Source organism: Pseudorasbora parva, chromosome 17 (genome assembly GCF_024679245.1).
Source record: "Pseudorasbora parva isolate DD20220531a chromosome 17, ASM2467924v1, whole genome shotgun sequence".
Taxonomy (NCBI): Eukaryota; Metazoa; Chordata; class Actinopteri; order Cypriniformes; family Gobionidae; genus Pseudorasbora; species Pseudorasbora parva.
In genome coordinates, this window is record NC_090188.1 from 5,299,785 (window position 1) to 5,327,274 (window position 27,490).

The 27,490-nt window shown below is 36.3% G+C and overlaps 1 protein-coding gene and 1 long non-coding RNA gene across 2 annotated transcripts in view; one reads left to right on the forward strand and one right to left on the reverse strand.

The window, feature by feature from the left end:
• The window catches only part of bcl2l11 (BCL2 like 11), a 23,461-nt gene extending 13,839 nt beyond the window's left edge, over window positions 1-9,622 (forward strand). Inside the window, exon 4 of the mRNA XM_067421951.1 lies at window positions 6,282-9,622. Coding sequence (XP_067278052.1) covers window positions 6,282-6,398 — 117 coding nt within the window. The 3' untranslated portion in view covers window positions 6,399-9,622. The remainder of the gene's footprint in view (window positions 1-6,281) is intronic.
• LOC137045366 (uncharacterized) lies at window positions 476-25,206 on the reverse strand. The gene is made up of 3 exons (XR_010898751.1): window positions 25,001-25,206; window positions 6,231-6,383; window positions 476-1,341 (listed from the first exon to the last, which is right to left on the reverse strand). It is a non-coding gene; the product is annotated as an uncharacterized lncRNA (long non-coding RNA).
• Between the last annotated feature and the right edge of the window lie 2,284 nt (window positions 25,207-27,490).

The window sequence follows — 27,490 nt, forward strand, 5'->3', positions numbered from 1 at the left end:
ACATAAATTCTATTAATTTGCATGATTATGCGAGGCCTAGAAATCCAATATTTAAAACTAGGTTTCATAATTTATCCAGGTTTAAGGAAAGTTTTGAAAGAATAAAAACAGTTGATGTGGTGAATTAAAATAAGAAATGTCTTGCTATTTTAATGCTTGCTTTGTCTTAAGTCATCTTGAGGAGTTTGCTAAGACCATGACATATTTAAAATGGTTGCCAAGGTGTTCTGAGTGTTTACACAAAAATTGTTATAGTGTTCTACATGGTTGCTAGGTGGTCGCTAGGGTATTTTCTAGATTGCTTACTGACTCAAGTCAAAAGTCCATCCTCTAGTCTCTAGATTAAGACTCATTCCCCTAATTAAGAAAGTTTATGGGGGAAAAAATGTTTGTTTTATCCATTGCCAGACAAAAATTGCAATTTCAATCACTTAGAAAAAGTAATATCACACCTCTCCTGTTCAAGACGCACGATTTGACGTACAAGTATGTGTCTAATATGTCTCTAATACAGTAAGTATGAGGAATATTAATAACGATGCATGCCAATAATAAAAAAATAAATAAATTAAGCCTTTTTTGGCAGTCTTGTTTATTAAATGCAGCGGCGCAAGAAACCCGTGTGAGCTTTCCGTTCCGAGTTCCTCTCATAAATAGAAAGATAATCAGAAACTTCAGCTGGGATTTATTGGAGTCCCTATAATTGTCCTGGATGTGCAGTATCATAAAGTCTGTTTCCAGATCGTTCCCTCTCCTCAGCACTTCTCCAGCGTTGGCTCTTGGTACACCAGCACCGATTGAGGAGTGCTGGTGTGACATGCTAGCACTCTGTTAGTAAGCACCGCTCTAATGCAGAGCAGATGTCTGGCCACAGAGCGTGCTTGTTGTTCCAGCCCTGCTAATGTCTGTATCTCGCTCCGCAAAATCGCACATGACGGACCTTTGTCAGCTCTTTGCATCAATGCTCTTTTGTTGCAGGCTTCTTCCCTGGAGAAATAGAACAGTCTAGTGCATTGTAGCTGATGAAGTTTCTATTGAGTCATGCGGCTACCTCTCAGGAGACGATTGCATGCGTTTATGTCCGAGCATGCTGCAAACTTACTGTCTCCCTGAGGGTTTGTGCTGTTTGAGTGACTACCAGTAAGTCAGAACCTCGACTGTTCCTCCTGAAATAAATCATTGTAGAAGTAGAAAAAAGATGCGTCAACTGACCTCAAGCCCCACTCACACCTAATGTAGGACAGGACTTGATTTTGTCCATGGGGAGTTGATTGGATAGTCGTGGTTTGCCATTGGTCCGTCACATGTGAGTGACAGGTTGCCCCGCCCCCTTTCCCCCAGCTGATGAACAATAAAAACAAAAACACAGCCAATCGTAAATCCACCTGATTTGAAGGAGCTCGAGCATTTGAAGCAGCAGACGATAAAACTGCAGTGCACATTTATAATAAACAGAACATTTTTGTGGACGCTAATCAAGTTATCGTTATAGTTAGGTATCTTTATCGTTCTTGGTGTGACCTGGCCTTTAGTCAGGACAGACGTCCTGATGTAAAAGAGAATAATTGTGCAAGTACAATGCATTTAATATGTTGTGGACATTGGTGGAAAATTAAAAAAAAAAACTCTGGAACATGTTTTTGGATGTGAATTCAATTCGATTAAACTGCTTTGAATGATTGTACCCTGAGGAATCGACCACAATAAGACCAGGAACATGCATTACTAGTATTATTAAATGATTTTTAATGTACATTTTGTTAACATTTTGCAATAAGGTCCCTACTACATGTAGTTAGCAATTAGTTCTTAAAAAACATTCTTAGTTACATAATATTAACAGGTACAATTTTGGATTTTAATAATGTAAATGTTGGAATTAACATGAACTAATATCAAATAAATGCTGCTGTGCATGTTGTTGTTACCAAATGCAACCTCATTGTAAAGTTTTGATTAGAATATTGTCATTGGTGTGATCGATGTCCCATAATTCTGCTTCCTCTGCAGCTGTTTGCACTTTTCCCTATTGTTTTTATTGCATACACTGATTCTCTAAATATATATCCCATCTTACTACATGACAGTGCAACTGCAGGCTGACATGCAGCTAATTAGGTGTAGTTTCTTTGTTCCCCATGTTTTTCTATTTCGTGAGTTTGTCACATGCTATTCCTCCACGTAAACTGAAAGCACATGCGCTTGTGTTGTATTACATTCGTTTTACCAGCTCTGGCAATAGCAGACCAGGACCATCTGTGAATGCATTAGCAGCTCGCTACAGTCTGTGAGGATTGTTTTGCTGCGCTCTGGCTTTGTTGAGTTGTGGCAGCTCAGTTTTTCTTGCATGTGGTCACTGGGTTTATTGCCACGCCATACTTCTTTGTCCCTGCGAGATGAGTCAAGGATGCCACTCTTTTACTCTCGTACGGTCTCCCTGTTCGCCCCCCCGTCCCACTACAGATATCACACTAGATAAACACCATCTTTTGTGTCAAGATTGTTTTTAAAGCTAACAGTGATGAATTGATCCCAGATGGAGGAGACGAGCACGGATCTGTGCCGACTCAAACTGGGCTGAAATAGTAAATAAGTCTGTGTTTTTCCGCAGCGGCACGTAAGCTAATTGTGGTTGATTAGAGGGATGCGCCCCTGTCATTTTACTCGATCTGCCGTGTCACGCTGTTTTTGAAGACGCGCTTACCACATCACAACCAAGAGCCTTTCCGTGACCCACTCATGTAATGACGGCAAAACACAACTGCTCTTTCGTAACAACATATGAACGGTTATGTAAACTAGAGATAGACCAATAAATCTGATGGCATTCGGCTGTTTTATGATGATCATATTGACTGATATCGGTGTCCAATTAACCCTTTCACATTTAAATGTATAATATTCTAGCTATTCGAGTCCTTGACGTGCGTTTTTAGGCGTTATTAATGCATTTTCATGGCGACACGTCAACCTTGTCAACCGCAGCCTCAAAAGTGCTGACTAATGTATTTGTTTTATTTCTTTTTTATTATAAGTATTCACAAACTTGTTAACTTCATTGTAAAATATCTGATAATGGGTAATAGGCACAGCAAATTCATTCACTTCTTCCGAAAGATATATAAGTGGCCAGTGAAGTGGGAGAAGAATAAACTTTATAGTTACCTACACAATGTGTATCGGATTTTGAATAAAACATATAATCAAATTATGTTTAAATGGTTCATTATTGCCACTTCCATTAACGACAGTATTTTTTACAGGCGTTAAATGTTTTTCCTAGTCTGAAAAATAAGCTTCATGTTGAAAACACTTTAGACGTGGCCAATTCTGGCTTGGCGCCAGCCAAAGCACAAAAGCAGATTTGATTTTGAATTTAGCAGTTGATCACATGACGCACTAAACATTCTAATCACACTGGTGTGATTGTACTTGTCAAAGGGTGAATAGAAGCAATAAATCTCCCTCCAAATTTTGAAATGGAATGTTCCAACTCTGAATTCTGTTGTTTTAGAAGTGTTTTATTACGACTGAAATTGTGCCAGTGGTTTTTGCAAATGTGGACTAAAACACAGACTAAGACATCTAGACTACATTTGAAAATGCATCTTTTCTCCACATTTTGCCTTCCATCCAGCAGTTTAGTCCTCCCACATTTTCGACGTTGTTGTGTGGACTGTGAAAATTGAGGTATTAGAAACTCAGTGAATTTTATTAAGTTTTATGCATGTGCAGTTAAATGATTTAAGCGTTTTTCAACGTTTCAGTGTGGACGAGAAACTTTTCACTTAAAATACTAGTGTGGACAGAGAGCTTCTGAAATAAAAACACCAATGTATCCAGATTAATGTAGCCTAACAGAGTTATAATGTGATTTTAGCTCGGCTTCTTTCAGCAAGTATGCATGTTAATCGCAATACAGCTGGCCTATGCATTGTGCTCTTGATATGCACAACTTATATTGTGCAGTGGCAGTCCAACTCTGGTTATCGAGAATGGCCTTTAAAAAAAAACATATCAGTAAGTGTATTTTCAGATTCAATTTTCCTCAGATTTAATATGTGGTACAGCTTCCTCTCTGAAATGCCCTTAACTAAACTCAGTGACCTCAGGAGTTGTTTTGTTGTGGAAGTCATTGAAACGCAGTTATACATGGTTTAGCTTTGACTCACACAGTTAAGTTGAACGTCATGTAAAAATATGCAGCATTTGAAACAAGTCTTTCACTTTGAAGTGCATTCAGTTGAGTGTCACAGTCACACTGACTCATGATTCTTTTGTATGACTGTGCGCACACACACACACACACACACACACACACACACACACACACACACACACACACACACACACACAGAGTAAAATCTCCCTCCATTTCAGTCCACTTCCTCCTCACCTGTTTCCTCTGGCTGAATACACAATCCCTCCTTGGGCACGTTGTGATTTTTGGCAGGGCTTTTAGTGAATTAAAAACATTTTTTTCTGCTCTCTGCATTTGTTTGTAAAGAAAGTGTTTTATGACGGGCTGATTTAGACCACATGCTGCAGGTTGGTTGTATTTATAGACACACACCTGCTTTGATTCAGCAATTTAATTAGTGTATGTGTGTGTGTGTGTGATAAAGTAAAGCTCATAAAACCTGTCAAAAACCTGTCACAGATATTTCATCCCAAAACCAAAAATATTGGATTGATATAATAAAATAAAAAAATTAATACATTTTATATTATATATATATATATATATATATATATATATATATATATATATATATATATAATTGAATATGTTAATGTATACAAAATTATTGTAAAATTTGTGTTTAAATTGTAATGTGTATACATCATAATAGTATTTATTAATTTAATTTTAAAAGATTTCCTCTTTATTTACAATATTTTTTTTATATTATATAAATCATTTAGTATAATAATTATAATACAAATACCATAATTGAGTATTTATACAAATAATATAGTTATTTGAAATATTTTTCTTTGGATTGTGGGATGAAATACGACAGACATGTTTTTTATGAGATTCTCCCAGACTGATTGTTGGGTCTTTAGATTCTTATCCAGGAGGTGAGGGGGACGCCCAGGCCTGGTGTTTTTCATCCTCCTTTCATTCTCTACAGGAAAGGCTTTTTTCTCGTAATTTTTCTGGCTTGTAGAGTGCATTTCCTCACGAGTTCCTGCCAGTCTCCTGGGGGAAATGCCCCCGCTGCTTATCGCAGTCATTCAGCACGCCGGGTGAACGCAAGCGCAGAGCAGGAGGCCAAAAAGAGGCCACCTGGTTCAGGTCAACCGCTGCCAAATTTCACTCAACTCGGAGCTCACCGGATAACCTGTCAGCTGCTAGTTCCTGTATTGCGTTTGTTGTAGATCTCACCGCCGTAAAGATACTTTAAATCCTTCAAAGCATCAAGGTCTCAACATGGTATTTTATGTGTCAACATGGTGCAACATTACTCGATATAAGCTGAAGGGTGGCTCTTAACTGTAAAGATTAGCAGATATGACTCAGAACGATTTCAGCATGTGTGTACGTGCACTAACATGCACACGTTAGGCACGGGTCAGTTAGTCAGGTAAATGGTGAGCATTTAGCTTTTTAGCATTTAGACCAAAATTCAAGCCCTTTGCTAAAAAGTATTTTAGCATTTACCAAATGTGTTGAATTAACAGGATAGATGCAACATCAAGAGTTAGTGTACCGTGCTTCCAGCATGTCCTTTAAGTAACATCACCGCTATCAAAACACCACTTTTGTTTAAAAAAACAACATCAAATGCAATAACGCGCTGCAGTGTCCAACACAGTTCACGTCACCCTAGTTCCCTCGACAAAAACCCAAAATGATTTTTCCATTGTTCCACCATTTTTGTTTCTTTGACGTTTTGTTCATCATGATAGCACAACTTTTATGAATTTTAATGCCTAAATACAATCGGCAGAACTGCAAAGCTAAACACGGACTTTATACACTTGACTTGAGTTAGAATAGTTTGCAAGAGCGCAATTATATACACAATGGGAAAATATCTTGATTTCGTGCAAACCACAGACCTTATTTCAGGCATTTAACCAAAAACCCATTCAACAAAACCATTGACTTCAAACCCTTCTGTGCTAAAATGCATGTTTCCATGTTTTGTTCCACCTAAAGCACTCTGTTGTGGATCTAGCATCTATTCTGATTTGTAATTTGTCTATTTGAAAACATGTACCTCTGATTCTCACTTTAACGCCGCCTTTTTTTCTCTCTCTCATCCCAACAGGCTGGTCCAGGCGGGAACAACGCGGCCCAGCTCCAAGCTCCCAACGAACATGTCATCGTCATGTGGATGAACGACCTGATCGGACGTCTAGTACAGTTTTTCCTGCGAAGAAGATGATTGACACATTGAATGCCCAGCAGACGTGTAGCAAACATGTAGCATCATAGAACCCCCTCTCCTGACTGTATATATGTACATAACAGCAGTGCTGCTCTTACGCAACCTCTTCGGGTTTTGGCGTACAGTTTTGGACCAGTCGGGATGTGTGCAGATCTGGACGGATATATTAATTGGGAACCCTCGGCCATCCATAGACTGACTCACAGCGGAGTTTCCTGCGTTCACATGGAAAGCTGAGCCATTAGATGCTGTGTTGACGCAACTTAAACGCGGAGGTTTTTGTTGCACCGTATTGAACCCAGTGCGGAGGGTGTAAACTGTGCCTAAATTGCCTGTTTGCCCTTGACGTGTCTCTGCTTTTTTGTCTTTACCTTGTTTTATCTATCTTTTTTTCTTCATGGCTTTTATATTTATTTTTCACTGTATTTAATTCGTACATCTTGAGTATAATTTCATGAACGTGGCCAAGAGATGACATTTTTGGTTCCTTCACGTGTTCATTGGCTCTAAGTTTGCACTTGCGTTTGGTTTGCGTAGTCTATACAAATCAAGTTAAATATAATAAAATAATCACATAACAGAAAATTAAGTTGAAAAATTGGAGATTTGAGAAGTTATAACCAAAAACATAAACAATATTTAGAGATTTAACCATTATGGATGGTATTATTTTGTCAAAAAAACGTTTGTATGATGAATTAATTTTAGCCAGTCTTGACATTGGCTTACTAGTTGGAAATACATCCTTACTTTGAAGCCAAATAATGAAAGGCCTTTTTACATGACTCAAGTCAACATTTCCAAATAAACTTACTGCATTATCTTTTAGAGTTGCTTTGCACACAGGTCAAGCATTGTAACCTTTAGTATAAGGGAGAGGGACACATATTTTAAAATGTAAAGTTTGGCTCATAAATATGAATTATGTGATATGGCATTCACTTAATAGTCCGTATTGATTTATATATTAATAGTTTGGTTGCCGCAACCATTTGGAACAAAAACTTCTACTGCAATTTTGCACTTGAGCCAAGTACAAATTAAAAAAATAAACATTGATTATTTCCCAAGACATCGCATCCTAAAAGTGCGGTTACATTTTACCGTTACTCTGCGAAATTTTGCAGGCGAAACCCAGTCATTTCAATATGACTCCACATGCTCGGGAGTTGCATTCAAGACATACAAATTCGCTGCTTTGACTGACAGAAAGCTGCTTGGTTTGAAAATGACTTCTCTGGTAAGCAACACTAGTAACAATGAACAATAGGCAACCTTTTTTGCCTGCAAAATTTTGCAAATGTAACCGCACCGATAGTTATATCCATTGATATATCTTTGGCAATAATGTAACATCCAAATTTAAAATAATTTTAACCCTCAACACTTTTTGCAGTAAACCTTTGTCCTGAGCAGTAAAGTTTTGTTAATATAAGTTTTACATTTAATTTTCCAGTTATAGGCTCAAATGCACATTAAGCCTTTTGTTTACTTTCACTATTTTCCGCTTTGCCAGTGCTCTGTCTGTAATGCTTTTCATGCAGAGGTCAAAGTGTCACATTACGATAGTTTAGAGATGAGTCATGTGAAAAGGTTTTAGGAACATCTTCAGGTACTAGCACAGTTTCCCCCGGTTTCACAGACAAGGCTTGGGTCTACAATTACTGCTTCAGCTGTTTTAACTGAAAACAACTTGCTCTGACATCTTATGTCACTGTTTTGTTCCTTTTTTCTAAGACACGTTCATAAAAGATACTTAAATGTTCTAATTAAACTAAGGTCTAATCCTGGCTTAATCTAAGCCCTGTCTGTGAAACCAGGCCTTTTATGAATTATTCTATGTAAGTGAATACCAGTAAAAATAAATCTCATTGGACAGGTGGAGGTTGTAAGTATGTGTAACTAATATGGACGTCTTTGTTATTTTAACATCGTAAAACATTCCACATTTGGTATTTTGGTTTGTTAGATTCCTTGTTTGGTCTGTTTGTTTCTCTATTACAGAAGGGAAATGAGACCAGGTGAAATGTTAATGATTCCATTAATTTGTGTGCGTATTATTCATATACATTAATGCCTAGTTTTGTAAATCTAGTTTAGGTCAAGAGTTTTTATGTGGATTTGATCATTTAGTCAGTTGCTATTCTCCCAAAGTGATCATGCAAGTGAAAAAAAAAACTGTATTGAAGTGCCTTGCTCAAGGGCGCAATGGTGATAGAGCAGGATTTTATTTTTTAAATATTATTATTACACCAAACTTGGGAAATGAGTTTGCAACCCTTATAGTTAATTGCCTGTGTTCACTAGCAGTGCACACATTACAACCACTGTTCAACACCAGCCTTATCCCCTGTCTAACAAACTGGCTTGACTAATTGACCTTTAACCAGGCTCAGGGACTAAGGGAAATACACCTGTGTAGATTTCTTGAACAAAGCCTTCCATCGCTACTTTGGCTTATTGGTTCTTCTCCTAGCTTTGCTTTTTATCACCATTGTTCCAGTATTCCAGTAATTAATGCACAAGGCTCAGGACGAGTCGTCAAGTATGATGGTATAATAATGATGTGTTTTATTTTAAGTTGTAAAGAATTAGGTAAATATGAACTGATGTGTTGACTATACCTACCATAAAAGGTATTGCTGAAAGATTAAGAAGTAAATATATAAAGTGTGTGTAAAGATCTGTCGGTTAGATATTCCGTGGCCCTGTTATCATATGCGTTTGTTTGTATATCAGTTTGATTGTTTCTCTTTGCCAAAATGATAACGTTTAGCTTTTCTACCGTTCCAGATTTACCACTCAAACCAAAGACCTCGTTTTCGCAATGCTACTGGCATTGTGCATTGTGTCATGTTCCATGTTTTCGTTCTCTGCCTCTGCTGAAGGATTCCCTTTCTTTAGCCCTTTGACTCCAGAACAAACTTTTTTCTTTTCTTTTTTTTCCTTCTTATTTTCTGAGGGAAATCCATGGATTTCAGGCCAACCTGTGTATTTCTCACTGGACCTCTGACTGAGTCTTTTCAGTCCTGTTGCACTGAACACCCGCATTGCCCAATCTGACGCCACCCAGGACCCAGTACATTTGTAGCAATGACAAATTTTGTTTGTTTGTTTGTTTTGTTTGTTAAATGTATCTTTTTGTATTTTGCACTGAACTATTTCTGGCTAACTTGTGCAATACTGCTGTAAATAAAAGCCGCTTTTTTCAACTTTCTAAATACAGACTCTGTCTCTTTTAATAAGCATTACTTTTTTGGGAGGATTAAACTAAGTATTTTATTGATGCCCTGCCAGAAAACATTGTTAGATCAACATTAAAAGAAATTCACAGGGAGAGAAAATAGTATCAACTAAAATAAATCCATTATAAACATGAGAACTGAAATTTTGCAGACCAAAATAAGTAGATGGATACACAATATTCTATGATAAATAAACCAGTATGTACATACACATAAACATGTTAAACAGATCTGGGGGGGAAAACTGTGTGCAACTTTAGTATAAAATAAAAACAATACAAAGTGATTCATTATTTAAAACAACAAAAATTAAATTTTTCATATGCTACAGTAAGATAAAATTTAACTTTTTTAATGTGCATGCTTCATTGTTCTAACTGCACACTGTAAAAATGTTTTGGCAAAGGAATTTGTCTTGAATTGCCAAAATGATGATCATTTTCAATTATTAATCGATTAAACCTGATAAAATGTATTGGGTTACATTACTGCAAGTCATTTGTCAATGTTGCGAAACATTTTACAAAGACTTTACTTGTTTGTGTGAGATCTGGAAACTCTCTCTTCCTTTAAACGAGTAGCCTATCAATGTTCTTCAGCAGAAAATGGAAAGTACGGTACCTTCCACAGCTTGGCACAAACTATGACATAATTGCATAGTTTGCAATCAGCCAATCAGCTCTCAGTGTTGGGTCACATGACTGCACGTGCCCTAAGGATTTTTATGTCTAATTTAGCATGTGATGTGGTGAATCCAAGGGGAATAAAATGGCTCATTAAATGTCACAATATTAATGATTTTGCCATACATTTGTAAAGAGAAAAACAGCCTTTGTATTTGTTAATTCCAACTAAGTTTAAAACAAATTGCAGCACAGACTGATAAAAAGTTGCGCTTTATTGATCTTTGATTTGAGGAAAAATTCCCAAGCAAATGAGATTAAAGAATTACTTTCAATAGTGCTGATCACCAGAAATACACTGTGTGTGCACATTAAGTCAACATTTAAAGCTGCAGTCTGTAACTTTTTTTGGTTAAAGATAATCCAAAATGATTTTGAGCAATTATACAACATATTTGCAACATATCTCCTTATCTTATCCCCATTCACAAGAGTAAGCTTGTCATAATGCGTTATATTTAGAGTGGTAGTGCTAGCTTTCCTTGAAAAATTTGAGCTCATTACGTCACTTCTGTATACATAAAGAAAAAGTCTGGCTAGTAGTAGAAACGCATGTGAGGAGCATGCTCTTCAGCGGATCATTTATACTACTTATTTTAATGGTGGATTGAAGGCCCAAACAACATTATCAGTGACAACTGGAGATTCCCCCATAGTCAAAAGAAAAAGATTAGACTGTATGGAAATTGAAATCTACAGGTAACGCTAATACACTTTAAATACACAGTCATGCAAATCTAATGCTGTATAATGCTATGTAATAATAATTTGCACGGTTTGATGTTAATTGAGAAATCGTTAGATTTAAATCCCCATTGGTAGCACAATTTATTGTAATATTTTGTTCTCAAAAGTGGCAGCCATGTTTCTTCTAGGGATGTTAACCGATGAGCGTTTGACCGATGGTTGACCGTATCAACGTTAACCGATCAAAGTTGTGGGTTGTCGGTTAAAAAAAAAAAGTGATCTCTAAATTAGGCTATTATAGACAGTTGACTAAACGCTACTACAGTTAGCCATCTCATTCCAAAATCTTTTTGTGTAGGGATGCACGATAATATCGGCACAACATCGGTAGATAAAAGCTTAAAATGACCATCATCGGCAGATATGAATATTTCTGCCGATGAGCCAAACCGATAGGGGGGCGTGTTTCATGTGCGCGCTACGACCATGAACGTAGCTTGAGCGCCAAAAACTTAAACTTACAACATGTCAGCTGTGTGGAAGCATTTCGAGATCTGTCAAACAGATAAAGTTGCTATCGGCAATCTTTGTAAAGCACAAGTAATGCGAGGAGGCGTAAAACAACAGTCTTTCAACACTACAAATATGATTACACATCTTAAGAGCCGTCATCCTGAGCAGCACCAAGACTTTTTAAAAAGTAAGACGGAAAAAATGCCGGCAAAAACCCATCAGCAGCCTCTACTTCAGTCCTTTGACAAAGCTAGAAAATACAGCAGCGACCACCCAAAGGTAAAAGACCTATCTTAACGACACAATAATTGAATTTATTGCTCTTGATAACCAGCCGTTTAGCGTGGTGGAAGATGTTGGCTTTAGGAGGCTAATGATGCACCTAGAGCCGCGGTATGCTATGCCTAGCCGGCGCTATTTTTCTGACGTGGCCTTACCTGAACTCCAGAGTGTTGTCGCCAGTCAAATTGAAAAGCTCCTTGCCGGCGCGTCACATTAGCTTCACCACGGACATTTGGACCAAGCGTGAGTCCTGTAAGCATGCTGAGCCTCACTGCCCAGTGGATAGATGAAGATTTCACCCTTAAAAAAGCTGTCCTACACTCACAGGAATGCTCCGGTTCTCACACAGCAGCTGCATTTGGGTTTGCATTTGAAAGTATGTTTGGGAAATGGAAAATAGAAAGAGAACGAGTGCATGTCGTGCTACGTGACAATGCCCGTAACATGGCTAAAGCTATGATGGAGTTTGGTGTGACAAGTCTACCATGCATGGCACACTCACTGCAACTGGCGGTGAATGACGGTGTCCTGTCTCAGCGCAGCGTGGCGGATGTTGTGGCCGTGGGAAGGAGAATAACTGGACATTTCAAACACTCCCAGCTGGCATACAGTCGACTGGCAGATGTACAGAAAGAGCACGGAATGTCGGTAAAACGACTTCAACAAGATATCGCTACCAGATGGAATTCGACGTTTTATATGATGCGAAGCTTGGTCGAGCAGAAAAGGGCACTAGGTGCTTATGCCGCTGATTTCGAGCTTCCTGCAACTTTGACGGCAAATCAGTGGGGAATTATAGAAAATATGATCACACTTCTCGCCCCCTTTGAGCAGCTGACCAGAGATATAAGTTCTGCAGAGGCTTCTGCTGCTGATGTGATCCCCGCGGTTGTGGCACTGACACGACTGTTTGGCCGGCCGAGTGACACGGACAGAGGAGTGCAGACTACCAAAACTACCCTGCTGGAAGCCGTCAATCATCGCTTCAACGGTGTGCATTGTGAGGCACTTTATTCTGTTGCAACCATGCTTGATGCACGCTACAAAGATCGGTACTTTGACGAGGAAAAAAAGAGGAGTGCTCGCGACCTGCTCAAAGTTTTGGATGACATGAACATGACAGTGCAGATGCCAGCACAGAGGATCCCCCAGAGAAGAGGACCCGAACAGGATCACTGCTGGATATGTATGACGAAATTCTGGAGGAGAATGTCATGTTTGAGGAGCAAGACAAGACCGCGTCAGCGTCACAGGTAAGTGTAAAACATGCACAAACGTAGGTTATTATTTTAAAAAATATATATTTCACTTTTGAACCGAAAGCATCCTGATTAATGATGCGACTTTCGCTATTATTATTCTGCAGTCATAACATAGATAATCGCCTATTTATTATCATAATTCGCTATGTTTACGGTAGTAATAATAAACGTGCCACTAATAAATAATTTGATTTCTGGAAAAAAACGTTAGAGCTCTGTTAATGCCTAAAGCATAAAGCAAAAAAAAAAATATATATATATATATATATCCGTAAGTAATATTTTGGTATTCTGTTACTTCATAGGTCATCTCATACCTGGCCGAACCCATAATTCCCAGCAACCACAGTCCATTGGAGTACTGGAAGTGCAACCAGGACCGTTTCCCTGCCCTCGCTCTTGCTGCACGCAAGTACCTGTGTGCACCTTGCACAAGCGTTGACAGTGAATGGCTTTTTAGCGTTGCCTCTGATGTGATGGATGAAAAGAGAAATCGAATGGATGGTGAAAAGGCAGAGATGCTCATTTTTCTTAAGAAAAACCTACCTCTGGTATTAAAAAAATAGCTGAACAGAAGCCTACCGGTCAGCCGAAGTTGTCACCCTAGTTAGTTGGACTGAAAAGTTTTGCACCACTCAAGTTCAAGTAAAGGATAAGATGTCCTTGTATTTTATTTTATTTTTTTGTGGCTTACAAGATAATATGTGGAGCTTGGTTTTAAGTTTGATTATACTTTAAAGTGGGTCCTCAGGACTGAAGTGGAGGTCTGAACTACAGCTTCTTGTTTTGTGCACTTGAAGTGTTTTCTGTAAGTTTCAGTACAATGTCATGTTAACCACTATGTTGGGGGAGCATTTGGTAGACCTGTTCCAGTAGGAAAAGATGTAAAAAAATATTTGAAAATGTATTTGTATTTATTTTAATCTTAAGGACTGAAGTTTCAAAGTCTAAACTTAAAAATAAAATGTTACACTGCCATATCATTTATTCTCCAAGTGAAATAATTGAACTGTTTTTCAGGTGTGAATGTCTTTCTACATTTGTAAAATAATACATTTATGGTAGAATCAATACAGAAGAGATACATGGATTTCTCTTCAGTAAAATTAAAGTTTTAATATATCAGGCAAAAAATTCGTATATATATCGGTATCGGCCAAAATTATTTTGAAAATATCGGCATATTGAATATCGGCCAAAATCCAATATCGTGCATCCCTATGTGAAGTGAATAAATCCCTCACACTCAATTTTTCATAACTCGCCTGTTTGTACTTAATAAACCAATAAAATCATTTGGCGCGAGGTCACAGCGTTTGGGTTTGCGTGCTCACAAGGTTTGCAAAAAGTAAACCGGCTAAAACATTTGAGGTTAGAGCCGGGGCAGACGACAGTATGAAGCGTCATTCCACATAAGGCTTACATTTGGAAATATATTACATCTACATTTCAGTGGTAACACATAAGGTGTTGATCATCATCTTTCTTTATTATTGTTAGCACTACCTCGAACTAAACCGGCGTCTCTTCGGATCTGTCATTTTCTTAAATGTTTCAAATGAGCTTCAAAAACTCCGAACACATCTTCCCTTCTTAAGAATGACTTCAGTGCCGTTCTTTGTTCTAAAAGCTTAACTCCAAGTCTTCCAGAGTCGCGGTCAAAGCTGATTCGAAAGACCGCCGCTCGCCAGTTTCTGTGTTTACTAGAAGCCCACAAACGCAACTCGTCCGTCGTCATTATGCCCCCGCCCACCGACTAATACACGATGTGATTGGCCCGGCAAGAGTTAGGCGAATACAGCTCAGAAGGGTATTGAGAGTTGCTAGACGACTCTCACGGCAGATTCGATTTGCTGCCGCTAGGGTGCGTCTAGATTTCTAGGCTAGAGGCTCGGTGGTCGGTCAAGAAAATGTTTAGTTTTCGCCATCCCTAGTTTCTTCAGATGACATTTTCCGGTGAAAATTCATATTTTGGCCGTATTTCTAAGACGTAGAATCTGTGATTCTGAAGAACAGTATCACACCGGTGCGGTGATGAATGACAGCCACACATGATCCTCAAAACATTAGTTTCATCCGCGCTGATGCACAACCCCTGTTAAGATGATAATTCAGCAAATAACTGCAATTGCAGGTTTCAAACAGAGATGAAAACTCTTGCACAGAGGCTAAACTTACGGACTGCAGCTTTATATAAAATCTGTACATTCTATTATTTCTGCCACAGAATAAAAAAAATAAAATAAAAAAAAAATTATAATAAATAAAAAGGATTTTTAAATCTACCTTTTTTCACAGAATTGTGATATAAAGTCAGAATTGTGAGATATTGTAAATCACAATTCTGACTTTAAAACTCTCAATTCTGACTTTATATCACGCTATTCTGACTTTATAACTCAACTCTGAATTTACATCACGCAATTCTGACTTTATAACTCGCAATTCTGACTTTATAAATTGCAATTCTGACTTTATAAATAGCAATTCTGACTTTATAAATAGCAATTCTGACTTTATAAATAGCAATTCTGACTTTATATCTCGCAATTCTGACTTTATATCTCGCAATTCTGACTTTATATCTCGCAATTCTGACTCTATATCACGCAATTCTGACTTTATATCACGCAATTCTCACTTTATATCTCTCAACTCTGACTTTATAACTCGCAATTCTGACTTTATAAATTGCAATTCTAACTTTATATCTCTCAACTCTGACTTTATATCACGCAATTCTGACTTTATAACTCGCAATTCTAACTTTATATCACGCAATTCTAACTTTATATCACGCAATTCTCACTTTATAACTCGCAATTCTGACTTTATAAATTGCAATTCTGACTTTATAACTCTCGACTCTGACTCTATATCACGCAATTCTGACTTTGTATCTCGCAATTCTGACTTTATATCTCGCAATTCTGACTTTATAAATTGCAATTCTGACTTTATAACTCTCAACTCTGACTCTATATCACGCAATTCTGACTCTATATCACGCAATTCTGACTTTATATCACGCAATTCTGACTTTATAACTCTCGACTCTGACTTTATATCTCGCAATTCTGACTTTATGAATTGCAATTCTGACTTTATATCATGCAATTCTGATTTTATAAATTGCAATTCTGACTTTATAACTCTCAACTCTGACTCTATATCACGCAATTCTGACTTTATAACTCTCAACTCTGACTCTATATCTCGCAATTCTGACTTTATATCATGCAATTCTGATTTTATAAATTGCAATTCTGACTTTATAACTCTCAACTCTGACTCTATATCACGCAATTCTGACTTTGTATCTCGCAATTCTGACTTTATAACTCTCGACTCTGACTTTATATCTCGCAATTCTGACTCTATATCACGCAATTCTGACTTTATATCACGCAATTCTGACTTTATAACTCTCAACTCTGACTCTATATCACGCAATTCTGACTTTATAACTCTCGACTCTGACTTTATATCACGCAATTCTGACTTTATATCACGCAATTCTGACTTTATAACTCTCGACTCTGACTTTATATCTCGCAATTCTGACTCTATATCACGCAATTCTGACTTTATATCACGCAATTCTGACTTTATAACTCTCAACTCTGACTCTATATCACGCAATTCTGACTTTATAACTCTCGACTCTGACTTTATATCACGCAATTCTGACTTTATATCACGCAATTCTGACTTTATAACTCTCGACTCTGACTTTATATCATGCAATTCTGATTTTATAAATTGCAATTCTGACTTTATAACTCTCAACTCTGACTCTATATCACGCAATTCTGACTTTGTATCTCGCAATTCTGACTTTATATCACGCAATTCTGACTTTATAAATTGCAATTCTGACTTTATAACTCTTAATTCTGACTTTATATCTCGCAATTCTGACTTTATAACTCTCAATTCTGACTCTATATCACGCAATTCTGACTTTATATCACGCAATTCTGACTTTATAAATTGCAATTCTGACTTTATATCACGCAATTCTGACTTTATAAATTGTCATTCTGACTTTATAAATTGCAATTCAATGACTTTACAACTCGCAATTCTGACTTTATAACTCGCAATTCTGACTTTATAACTCGCAATTCTAACTTTATATCACGCAATTCTGACTTTATATCACGCAATTCTAACTTTATATCACGCAATTCTGACTTTATATCACGCAATTCTGACTTTACAACTCGCAATTCTGACTATAACTCGCAATTCTGACTTTATATCACGCAATTCTGACTTTATATCACGCAATTCTGACTTTATATCACGCAACTCTGACTTTATATCACGCAATTCTGACTTTATATCACGCAATTCTTACTTTAAAACTCGCAATTCTGAATTTATAACTTGCAATTCAGACTATAAATTGCAATTCTGACTATAAATTGCAATTCTGACTTTATATCTCGCAATTCTTACTTTATATCACGCAATTCTGACTTTATATCACGCAATTCTGACTTTATAACTCGCAATTCTGACTTTATAAATTGCAATTCTGACTTTATAACTCTCGACTCTGACTCTATATCACGCAATTCTGACTTTGTATCTCGCAATTCTGACTTTATATCTCGCAATTCTGACTTTATAAATTGCAATTCTGACTTTATAACTCTCAACTCTGACTCTATATCACGCAATTCTGACTCTATATCACGCAATTCTGACTTTATATCACGCAATTCTGACTTTATAACTCTCGACTCTGACTTTATATCTCGCAATTCTGACTTTATGAATTGCAATTCTGACTTTATATCATGCAATTCTGATTTTATAAATTGCAATTCTGACTTTATAACTCTCAACTCTGACTCTATATCACGCAATTCTGACTTTATAACTCTCAACTCTGACTCTATATCTCGCAATTCTAACTTTATATCATGCAATTCTGATTTTATAAATTGCAATTCTGACTTTATAACTCTCAACTCTGACTCTATATCACGCAATTCTGACTTTGTATCTCGCAATTCTGACTTTATAACTCTCGACTCTGACTTTATATCTCGCAATTCTGACTCTATATCACGCAATTCTGACTTTATATCACGCAATTCTGACTTTATAACTCTCAACTCTGACTCTATATCACGCAATTCTGACTTTATAACTCTCGACTCTGACTTTATATCACGCAATTCTGACTTTATATCACGCAATTCTGACTTTATAACTCTCGACTCTGACTTTATATCTCGCAATTCTGACTTTATGAATTGCAATTCTGACTTTATATCATGCAATTCTGATTTTATAAATTGCAATTCTGACTTTATAACTCTCAACTCTGACTCTATATCACGCAATTCTGACTTTGTATCTCGCAATTCTGACTTTATATCACGCAATTCTGACTTTATAAATTGCAATTCTGACTTTATAACTCTTAATTCTGACTTTATATCTCGCAATTCTGACTTTATAACTCTCAATTCTGACTCTATATCACGCAATTCTGACTTTATATCACGCAATTCTGACTTTATAAATTGCAATTCTGACTTTATATCACGCAATTCTGACTTTATAAATTGTCATTCTGACTTTATAAATTGCAATTCAATGACTTTACAACTCGCAATTCTGACTTTATAACTCGCAATTCTGACTTTATAACTCGCAATTCTAACTTTATATCACGCAATTCTGACTTTATATCACGCAATTCTAACTTTATATCACGCAATTCTGACTTTATATCACGCAATTCTGACTTTACAACTCGCAATTCTGACTATAACTCGCAATTCTGACTTTATATCACGCAATTCTGACTTTATATCACGCAATTCTGACTTTATATCACGCAACTCTGACTTTATATCACGCAATTCTGACTTTATATCACGCAATTCTTACTTTAAAACTCGCAATTCTGAATTTATAACTTGCAATTCAGACTATAAATTGCAATTCTGACTATAAATTGCAATTCTGACTTTATATCTCGCAATTCTGACTTTATATCTCGCAATTCTTACTTTATATCACGCAATTCTGACTTTATATCACGCAATTCTGACTTTATAACTCGCAATTCTTACTTTAAAACTCGCAATTCTGAATTTATAACTCGCAATTCTGACTTTATAACTCGCAATTCTGACTTCAAAACTCGCAATTCTGAATTTATAACTTGCAATTCTTACTTTAAAGCTTGCAATTCTGAATTTATAACGCGCAATTCGGACTAGATCTTGTACTTCTGACTTATATCTCGCACTTCTGACTTTGTATCACGCAATTCTGAATTTATAACGCGCAATTCTGACTAGATCTCGCACTTCTGACTTATATCTCGCACTTCTGACTTTGTATCACGCAATTCTGACTTTATAACTCGCAATTCATACTTTAAAACTCGCAATTCTGAATTTATAACTCGCAATTCTGACTAGATCTTGCAATTCTGACTTTATAACTCGCAATTCTGAATTTATAACTCGCAATTCTGACTAGATCTTGCAATTCTGACTTTAAAACTCGCAATTCTGAATTTATAACTCGCAATTCTTGCTTTAAAGCTCGCAATTCTGAATTTATAACGCGCAAATCTGACTATATCTATCACTTCTGACTTATATCATGCAATTCTGACTGTATATCACGCAATTCTGACTTTTTATCACGCAATTCTGACTGTATATCACGCAATTCTGACTGTATATCACGCAATTCTGACTTATATCATGCAATTCTGACTTATATCATGCAATTCTGACTTATATAACGCAATTCTGAATTTATATCACACAATTCTGACTTATATCATGCAATTCTGACTTTATATCTCGCAGTTCTGACTTTATATAATGCAATTCTGACTGTATATCACGCAATTCTGACTTTATAACTCGCAACTCTGATATCATGCAATTCTGACTTATATCATGCAATTCTGACTTTATGTCTAGCAATTCTGACTTTATATCACAAATTCTGACTTTATAAATTGCAATTCTGAATTTATATCACGCAATTCCTACTTTATATCTCGCAATTCTAACTTTATAACTCGCAATTCTTACTTTATAACTCGCAATTCTTACTTTAAAACTCGCAATTATGAATTTATAACTCACAATTCTGACTAGATCTTGCAATTCTGACTTTATAACTCGCAATTCTGACTTTAAAACTCGCAATTCTGAATTTATAACTCGCAATTCTTAATTTAAATGGTAAATGGACTGCATTTATATAGCGCTTTTATCCAAAGCGCTTTACATTTTTGCCTCACATTCACCCATTCATACACCGACGGCGGTGTCAGCCATGTAAGGCGCCATCCAGCTCGTCGGGAGCAGCTGGGGTCTTGCTCATGGACACTTCGACACTTGGTCAGGTGGAACCGGGGATTGAACCACCAACCTTTCGGTTTGTAGACAACCTACATGAACCACTGAGCCACTGCCGCCCCACTACTTTAAAGCTCGCAATTCTGAATTTATAACTCGCAATTCTGACTTATATCATGCAATTCTGACTTTATATCTCGCAGTTCTGACTTTATATAATGCAATTCTGACTTTATATCTCGCAGTTCTGACTTTATATAATGCAATTCTGACTGTATATCACGCAATTCTGACTTTATAACTCGCAATTCTGACTTTAAAACTCGCAATTCTGAATTTATAACTCGCAACTCTGAATTTATAACTCACAATTCTGAATTTATAACTCACAATTCTGAATTTATAACTCACAATTCTGAATTTATAACTCGCAATTCTTACTTTAAGGCCATCCTTAAAAATATTTTGGTTTGCAGTAACAGTAAATTTTTTTTTAAAAAGGGTCGGTAGGTAGGTCAAATTTTTTTTTTTTAATTTTAATGTAAAAAAAAGAAGCTAATTTTTGGTGATGGTGATTACGTAGGTATGAATTTAAACTGACTGGGTCTTCAAGCCATGCCTTCGGGCGCATAGGCTGATTGCAGGCTATATAGACCACAAACAAATTGAAATATTTGTCAAAAACATGTTTATTGCATAAATTTCAGGTGCATTCATTAAGAAAAGGTTCCACCACCGCTAGCTGTCATTGACTCATAGCTGTCAACCCTCCCTTTTTTCTGGGTTTCTCAGGTATTTTAGCTCTTTTCCCGCTATATTCCCGTTTTAGTATTTTCCAGTGATATGTATTGTATATGATATGTATATGTATTCGTATTTTTACGCTCGATTGTGTTAACTCAGAACACGCAACTATCTGTGTCTCTAAAGTGACTTGCACTTGTTGCTAAACCAACGCATATGGTGATATAGACTAGTGTATTTGAATATTAAAAATATATATATTTTTTATGAATTCAATTAATTAAGCAGCTATAACCTTCTCCTTACTGGTAAATATTACAGTAAACAAACATCACAGACAATGGCAGAGCATTTTTTTCAGACGTTATTTTATTTTTGTAATATTATGTTTTGTCTCTGTTTTTTTGAAGAGACACTGCCCCTCTTTCCTCCTTCTTGACAGCCTACATTTAGAATAATAGCTTTGATTATCATTAATGATGAAAAAGGTTAAAAAATCGTGATTGCTTGGATTGTTTTTACTGCCGTCGAGCCACAGCCATTCACTAAATCAGTGTTTCCCAACCTTTTTTCAGTCAAAGATCAATCCTTTTTAAAATTACAAAAGCTATTCAATCAAGAGCAGTGAGTGATGTCCTTATCTTTTGTTTGACAGACAGCAGTAAAGGCTACTGCCCCTTTAAGACCTAATACAGGGATATGCTCGTCTTTCTCGAATGTATACTGTTCACTTAAGGCATCAGACTATGTCTGCTTGGATACTCATCAAGATCGACATGTTGACATACTTTTTGTGTGAGTTTGTCCGTTGAAGCGCAAGACTTGAAGAACTCAATATTTTCACGCTGTGAGACGTGCGCGCGCTTTTGTACCAGCGCAGAGAGACAGCTTCTCACACTGCAGAGTTCTCATTCGCGTCTTCTGGCGAATATACTGGGTGATAACGGCGAAATGACTGGTCATACCGCAGCACTCGCATGCATTGAACACAGTTTACAAAGATAGACCGTTTTGCCCACGTTTTTCTTTTATTATCGCTGTTGTAGTGTAGCCTGTCTCTGATGGAGCCAGCACGTGTATCCATCGACAGAACTTTACATAAAGCATTAATTTTCAAGTTACAACCAGTGCCGCCGCTCCCACCACGCGCAGTCGAGCAAAACACACGCTACCCATAGCAACGCGTTATGACAACGACATTTCAGACTGACAGAGACAAGATAAACGGCTTTTCCGCCATTTGTTACTGTTTTGTACACGTTGTTATATTAATTATAATTCAAATTCTGTTTTATTGGCCACAATATAGTAATGATGAATGTTGAGAGGGGCACTTTTGATTAATTTTCAAAAAGGGCACGGGCTCAAACCCCCAAAGCCCTCCCCTCTGCAGTGCACTTGCCTGGTGTGTGTAACGTGTCCATGGTCCTGATTCCTGTCACACAATGCTGCGAAATCTCCGACAGGGCTTTAATAGTCTAACGTTACAATGAATGAGAGAATGAGCCAAAACGAACGCACGTGCAGGCCATAGCATAGACATCCGTTAACCTTAGTGTAAACATAGATGACATCACGGGTTTTTCTATAAAATAAAGAACGTAGCCTTCGTTTGTATGTAGACCCAGTCAATTTATATATTTATAATACTTACTAAAATATATTCATATTATTTTATTACTTTTGTATTAGATGTTTGAGAGTAAAAAAAGAAATTGGTCGGTCTTAATGCAAATTTATAACCGGCAATTTGGTCGGACTAAAAGGGAAAAATAATAATAATTTGAGTCGGTCCTAAATTGACAGGGTCGGTCGGGTTACGGCAAACAAGAATATTTTTAAGGATGGCCTAAAGCTCGCAATTCTGAATTTATAACTCGCAATTCTGACTTATATCATGCAATTCTGACTTTATATCTCGCACTTCTGACTTTATATAACGCAATTCTGACTGTATATCACGCAATTCTGACTTTATAACTCGCAATTCTGACTTTATATCTCGCACTTCTGACTTTATATAACGCAATTCTGACTGTATATCACGCAATTCTGACTTTATAACTCGCAATTCTGACTTTAAAACTCGCAATTCTGAATTTATATCTCGCAATTCTGAATTTATAACTCACAAATCTGAATTTATAACTCGCAATTCTTACTTTAAAGCTCGCAATTCTGAATTTATAACTCGCAATTCTTACTTTAAAGCTCGCAATTCTGAATTTATAACTCGCAATTCTGACTTAAATCATGCAATTCTGACTTTATATCTCGCAGTTCTGACTTTATATAACGCAATTCTGACTGTATATCACGCAATTCTGATATCATGCAATTCTGACTTTATAACTCGCAACTCTGATATCATGCAATTCTGACTTATATCATGCAATTCTGACTTTATGTCTCGCAATTCTGACTTATATCATGCAATTCTGACTTATATCATGCAATTCTGACTTATATCATGCAATTCTGACTTATATCATGCAATTCTGACTTTATGTCTCGCAATTCTGACTTTATATCACAAATTCTGACTTTATAAATTGCAATTCTGACTTTATATCACGCAATTCTTACTTTATAACTCGCAATTCTAACTTTATAACTCGCAGTTCTGACTTTATATCACGCAATTCTGACTTTATAACTCGCAATTCTGACTTTAAAACTCGCAATTCTGAATTTATATCTCGCAATTCTGAATTTATAACTCACAAATCTGAATTTATAACTCGCAATTCTTACTTTAAAGCTCGCAATTCTGAATTTATAACTCGCAATTCTGACTTAAATCATGCAATTCTGACTTTATATCTCGCAGTTCTGACTTTATATAACGCAATTCTGACTGTATATCACGCAATTCTGATATCATGCAATTCTGACTTTATAACTCGCAACTCTGATATCATGCAATTCTGACTTATATCATGCAATTCTGACTTTATGTCTCGCAATTCTTACTTTATAACTCGCAGTTCTGACTTTATAAATTGCAATTCTGACTTTATATCACGCAATTCTTACTTTATAACTCGCAATTCTAACTTTATAACTCGCAGTTCTGACTTTATATCACGCAATTCTTACTTTATAAGTCGCAATTCTGACTTTATATCTCGCAATTCTGACTTTATAACTCGCAGTTCTGACTTTATATCACGCAATTCTTACTTTATAACTCGCAAATCTTACTTTAAAACTCGCAATTCTGAATTTATAACTCACAATTCTGACTAGATCTTGCAATTCTGACTTTATAACTCGCAATTCTGACTTTAAAACTCGCAATTCTGAATTTATAACTCGCAATTCTGACTAGATCTCGCACTTCTGACTTATATCATGCAATTCTGACTTTATGTCTCGCAATTCTGACTTTATATAACGCAATTCTGACTTTATGTCTCGCAATTCTGACTTTATATAACGCAATTCTGACTTTATGTCTCGCAATTCTGACTTTATATAACGCAATTCTGACTGTATATCACGCAATTCTGACTTTATATCTCGCAATTCTGACTTTATAACTCGCAATTGCGCGTTTATATCTTGCAATTCTGAGGGGAAAAGTCAGAATAGCGAGATGTAGGCCTAAACACAATTGTGAGATAAAAGTCGCAAATATCTTTTAAAATGTTTTATTCTGTGGCGTAAACAAGCTTCCATAAAATAATCACCAGTCTAAATCAAAACTGAAAATGCAACCTGGCAATATAATAAGATTTCAAAAGAGTATTATATTACTTTACTCTTCAGAGGTATAATGAAGTTTCCCCAAAAATGTATAGTAGCAGCTGTTAATTTAGGCCTACTCACCCTCAGGCCATCCAAGATGTAACGTTAATAGATATCTTTTTTCTTCAGTGTTTAACGGTTAGCTGAAACCGTGATCCGTATAATGCAAGTCAATGGCTACAGTCACTTCAGGAGTCAACAACATGCTAAGCTAAATTAATACGTGGCTCCTGACGATACATTGAGGAATTGTGAAGCGAAACGATCTGTCTGCGTAAGAAACTGAATAATATTTACATTATTACCTGTAGGCTAATCCACAGCCTGAGCACATGCGCGACAGTTTGGAGCGCGAGCTACCTGTCGCGTTATGACGCATGCGCGGGGAGCAATCTCACGCGGTGTTTGTATACAACGGAGCGGAAGAACGCGTGTTATTAACTCACATTTACAACTACAGTAGTTTACCCAATTAGTGTTTTAATTACAAACGAAATATATAACAAACACATCTCTTTTCCACGCACATACAACTGCCGTGTAAGGTAATAATGTTAAATAATATCCAGTTTCTTGCACAGACTGATCGTTTCTCTTCATAAGATGTCGATGTATCGTTTTGTTTTGCAGATATATATAAATTTGACTCTAAGATTTAATTTTAGGATTTAGCAAGGACCACGGTTTCAAGATATTCTTTACTACTGAAGAACAAATCTACATCTTGGATGACTTGAGGGGTGAGTAAATTAATAACAACTTCTAATGTATCTATTTAACTAATTAAATAAATAATCCATCTCATGACTAAATTAATTGATGGTCTTAAATTAATTGAAATCCTTAATATTATTGCATGCTGCAATTTATTCACATTATGATCAGTCGTTTCTTTATCACAATTACTGCAGAATCAGACTTTATGACACAAAATCCAAAATACACTGACTAGTATAGCATGAAAAGTTTTGAAAAAACGTTTCTTTTTTCCCATCTAAAAATATCAACATGTCTTTTATTATTATTATTATTATTATTATTATTATAAAAATGTATTTATTTTGTTATTACTCTCACATGAGGAAGTACTTAGATAATAAATTCTTAAACTCACATCATGTCACACTTCATTTCATTTGAATGTCAGAGAATTCATCTGCATTGTTAGCAGAGGTCTGATCTGTCAAGTGTGATCTAGCTCAATGCAAACAGATGCAAATTCTGTTTGCTTTGACATCTATCCCTGTTTTAAACTCGATTCATTATCATTGCACGGTTCTCGAACGGCACACTGTGTTCCAGCACAGCCGCTGTTCATTGTTGGTTTCCCCTCAATGTGAAACCACATATTTCAGGAAATATACAGACTTCATTGGAAGGGCACACACACACTCACAGGTGCTGTGTGTTTTTGGTGTTTGACTGTACGCAGCTAAACCTTGTGCAAAAAAGGGGCTGTACGTTCAGGATATTGTGGTATAGACCCCAGACAAATGTCTTCCTCTATTGACTCCATTCACACAAGAGAATTTCCACCATATCTCAACATGTTCAGCTAACCTGGGATAAACCTTCCTCTTCAGCACATTGTGTCGATTAGTTTTTTTCTTTCTCCGTCAGGTGTGTAATATAGCCTGATCTGATGGAGACAATGGCACTAAACAATCACAGTATTAATTAAAGAAATATAGTATTTAATATGAATAAATATAGAAGGTTCAAATGGCATCAGATATCGAACAGCAGCATTTTATGTAGGCCGACTTCATTAATATCATGGTATAATGTCAAAAATAAGTGAAAAAGCATGAAGGATTTGTAGTCATCAGAATATATATATATATATATATATATATATATATATATATATATATATATATATATATATATATATATATATATATATATATATATATATATATATATATTTTACAAAGTTCACCCAAAAATGATAATTAGCCCATGATTTACTCACCTAAAGTCAGTGTATATGACTTTTCTTCTTTAAGACAAATACAATCTGAGTTATATTTAAAAAGTCCTGGCAAATCCAAGCTTTATAATGACAGTGAATTGTTGCATCGTTTATGAAGGCTATACAAGTGCATCTGTCAGTCATATAACTGCTCCACACGGCTCCAGGGGGGTTAATAAAGGCCTTCTGAAGCAAATCGATGCATTTGTATAAGAAAAATATCCATATTTAAACCTTTATAAAGTAAATGATCTCGCTTCCAGACAATCGTCTTCTGTATTCAACTTACGGATAAAGTGTATCGCCTCTCGCAGTTCAAAATGCTTACGCTACGTCTGATGACACTGCACACCAGTTTAACTCATCTGACATAGCATAAACCTTTTGAACTGCGAGAAGGGTTAGTTCACCCAAAAATGAAAAAAATTGTCAACAATTACTCACCCTCATGTCGTTCCAAACCCGTAAGACTTTTGATCATCTTTGAAACACAAATGAAGATCTTTTTTTCTGTCCCTCCATTGACAGCCTAGACAACTACCACTTTGACGCTTTATACATTTAATAAAAAGATCGCCAAGTGGTTTAGTGCAAAT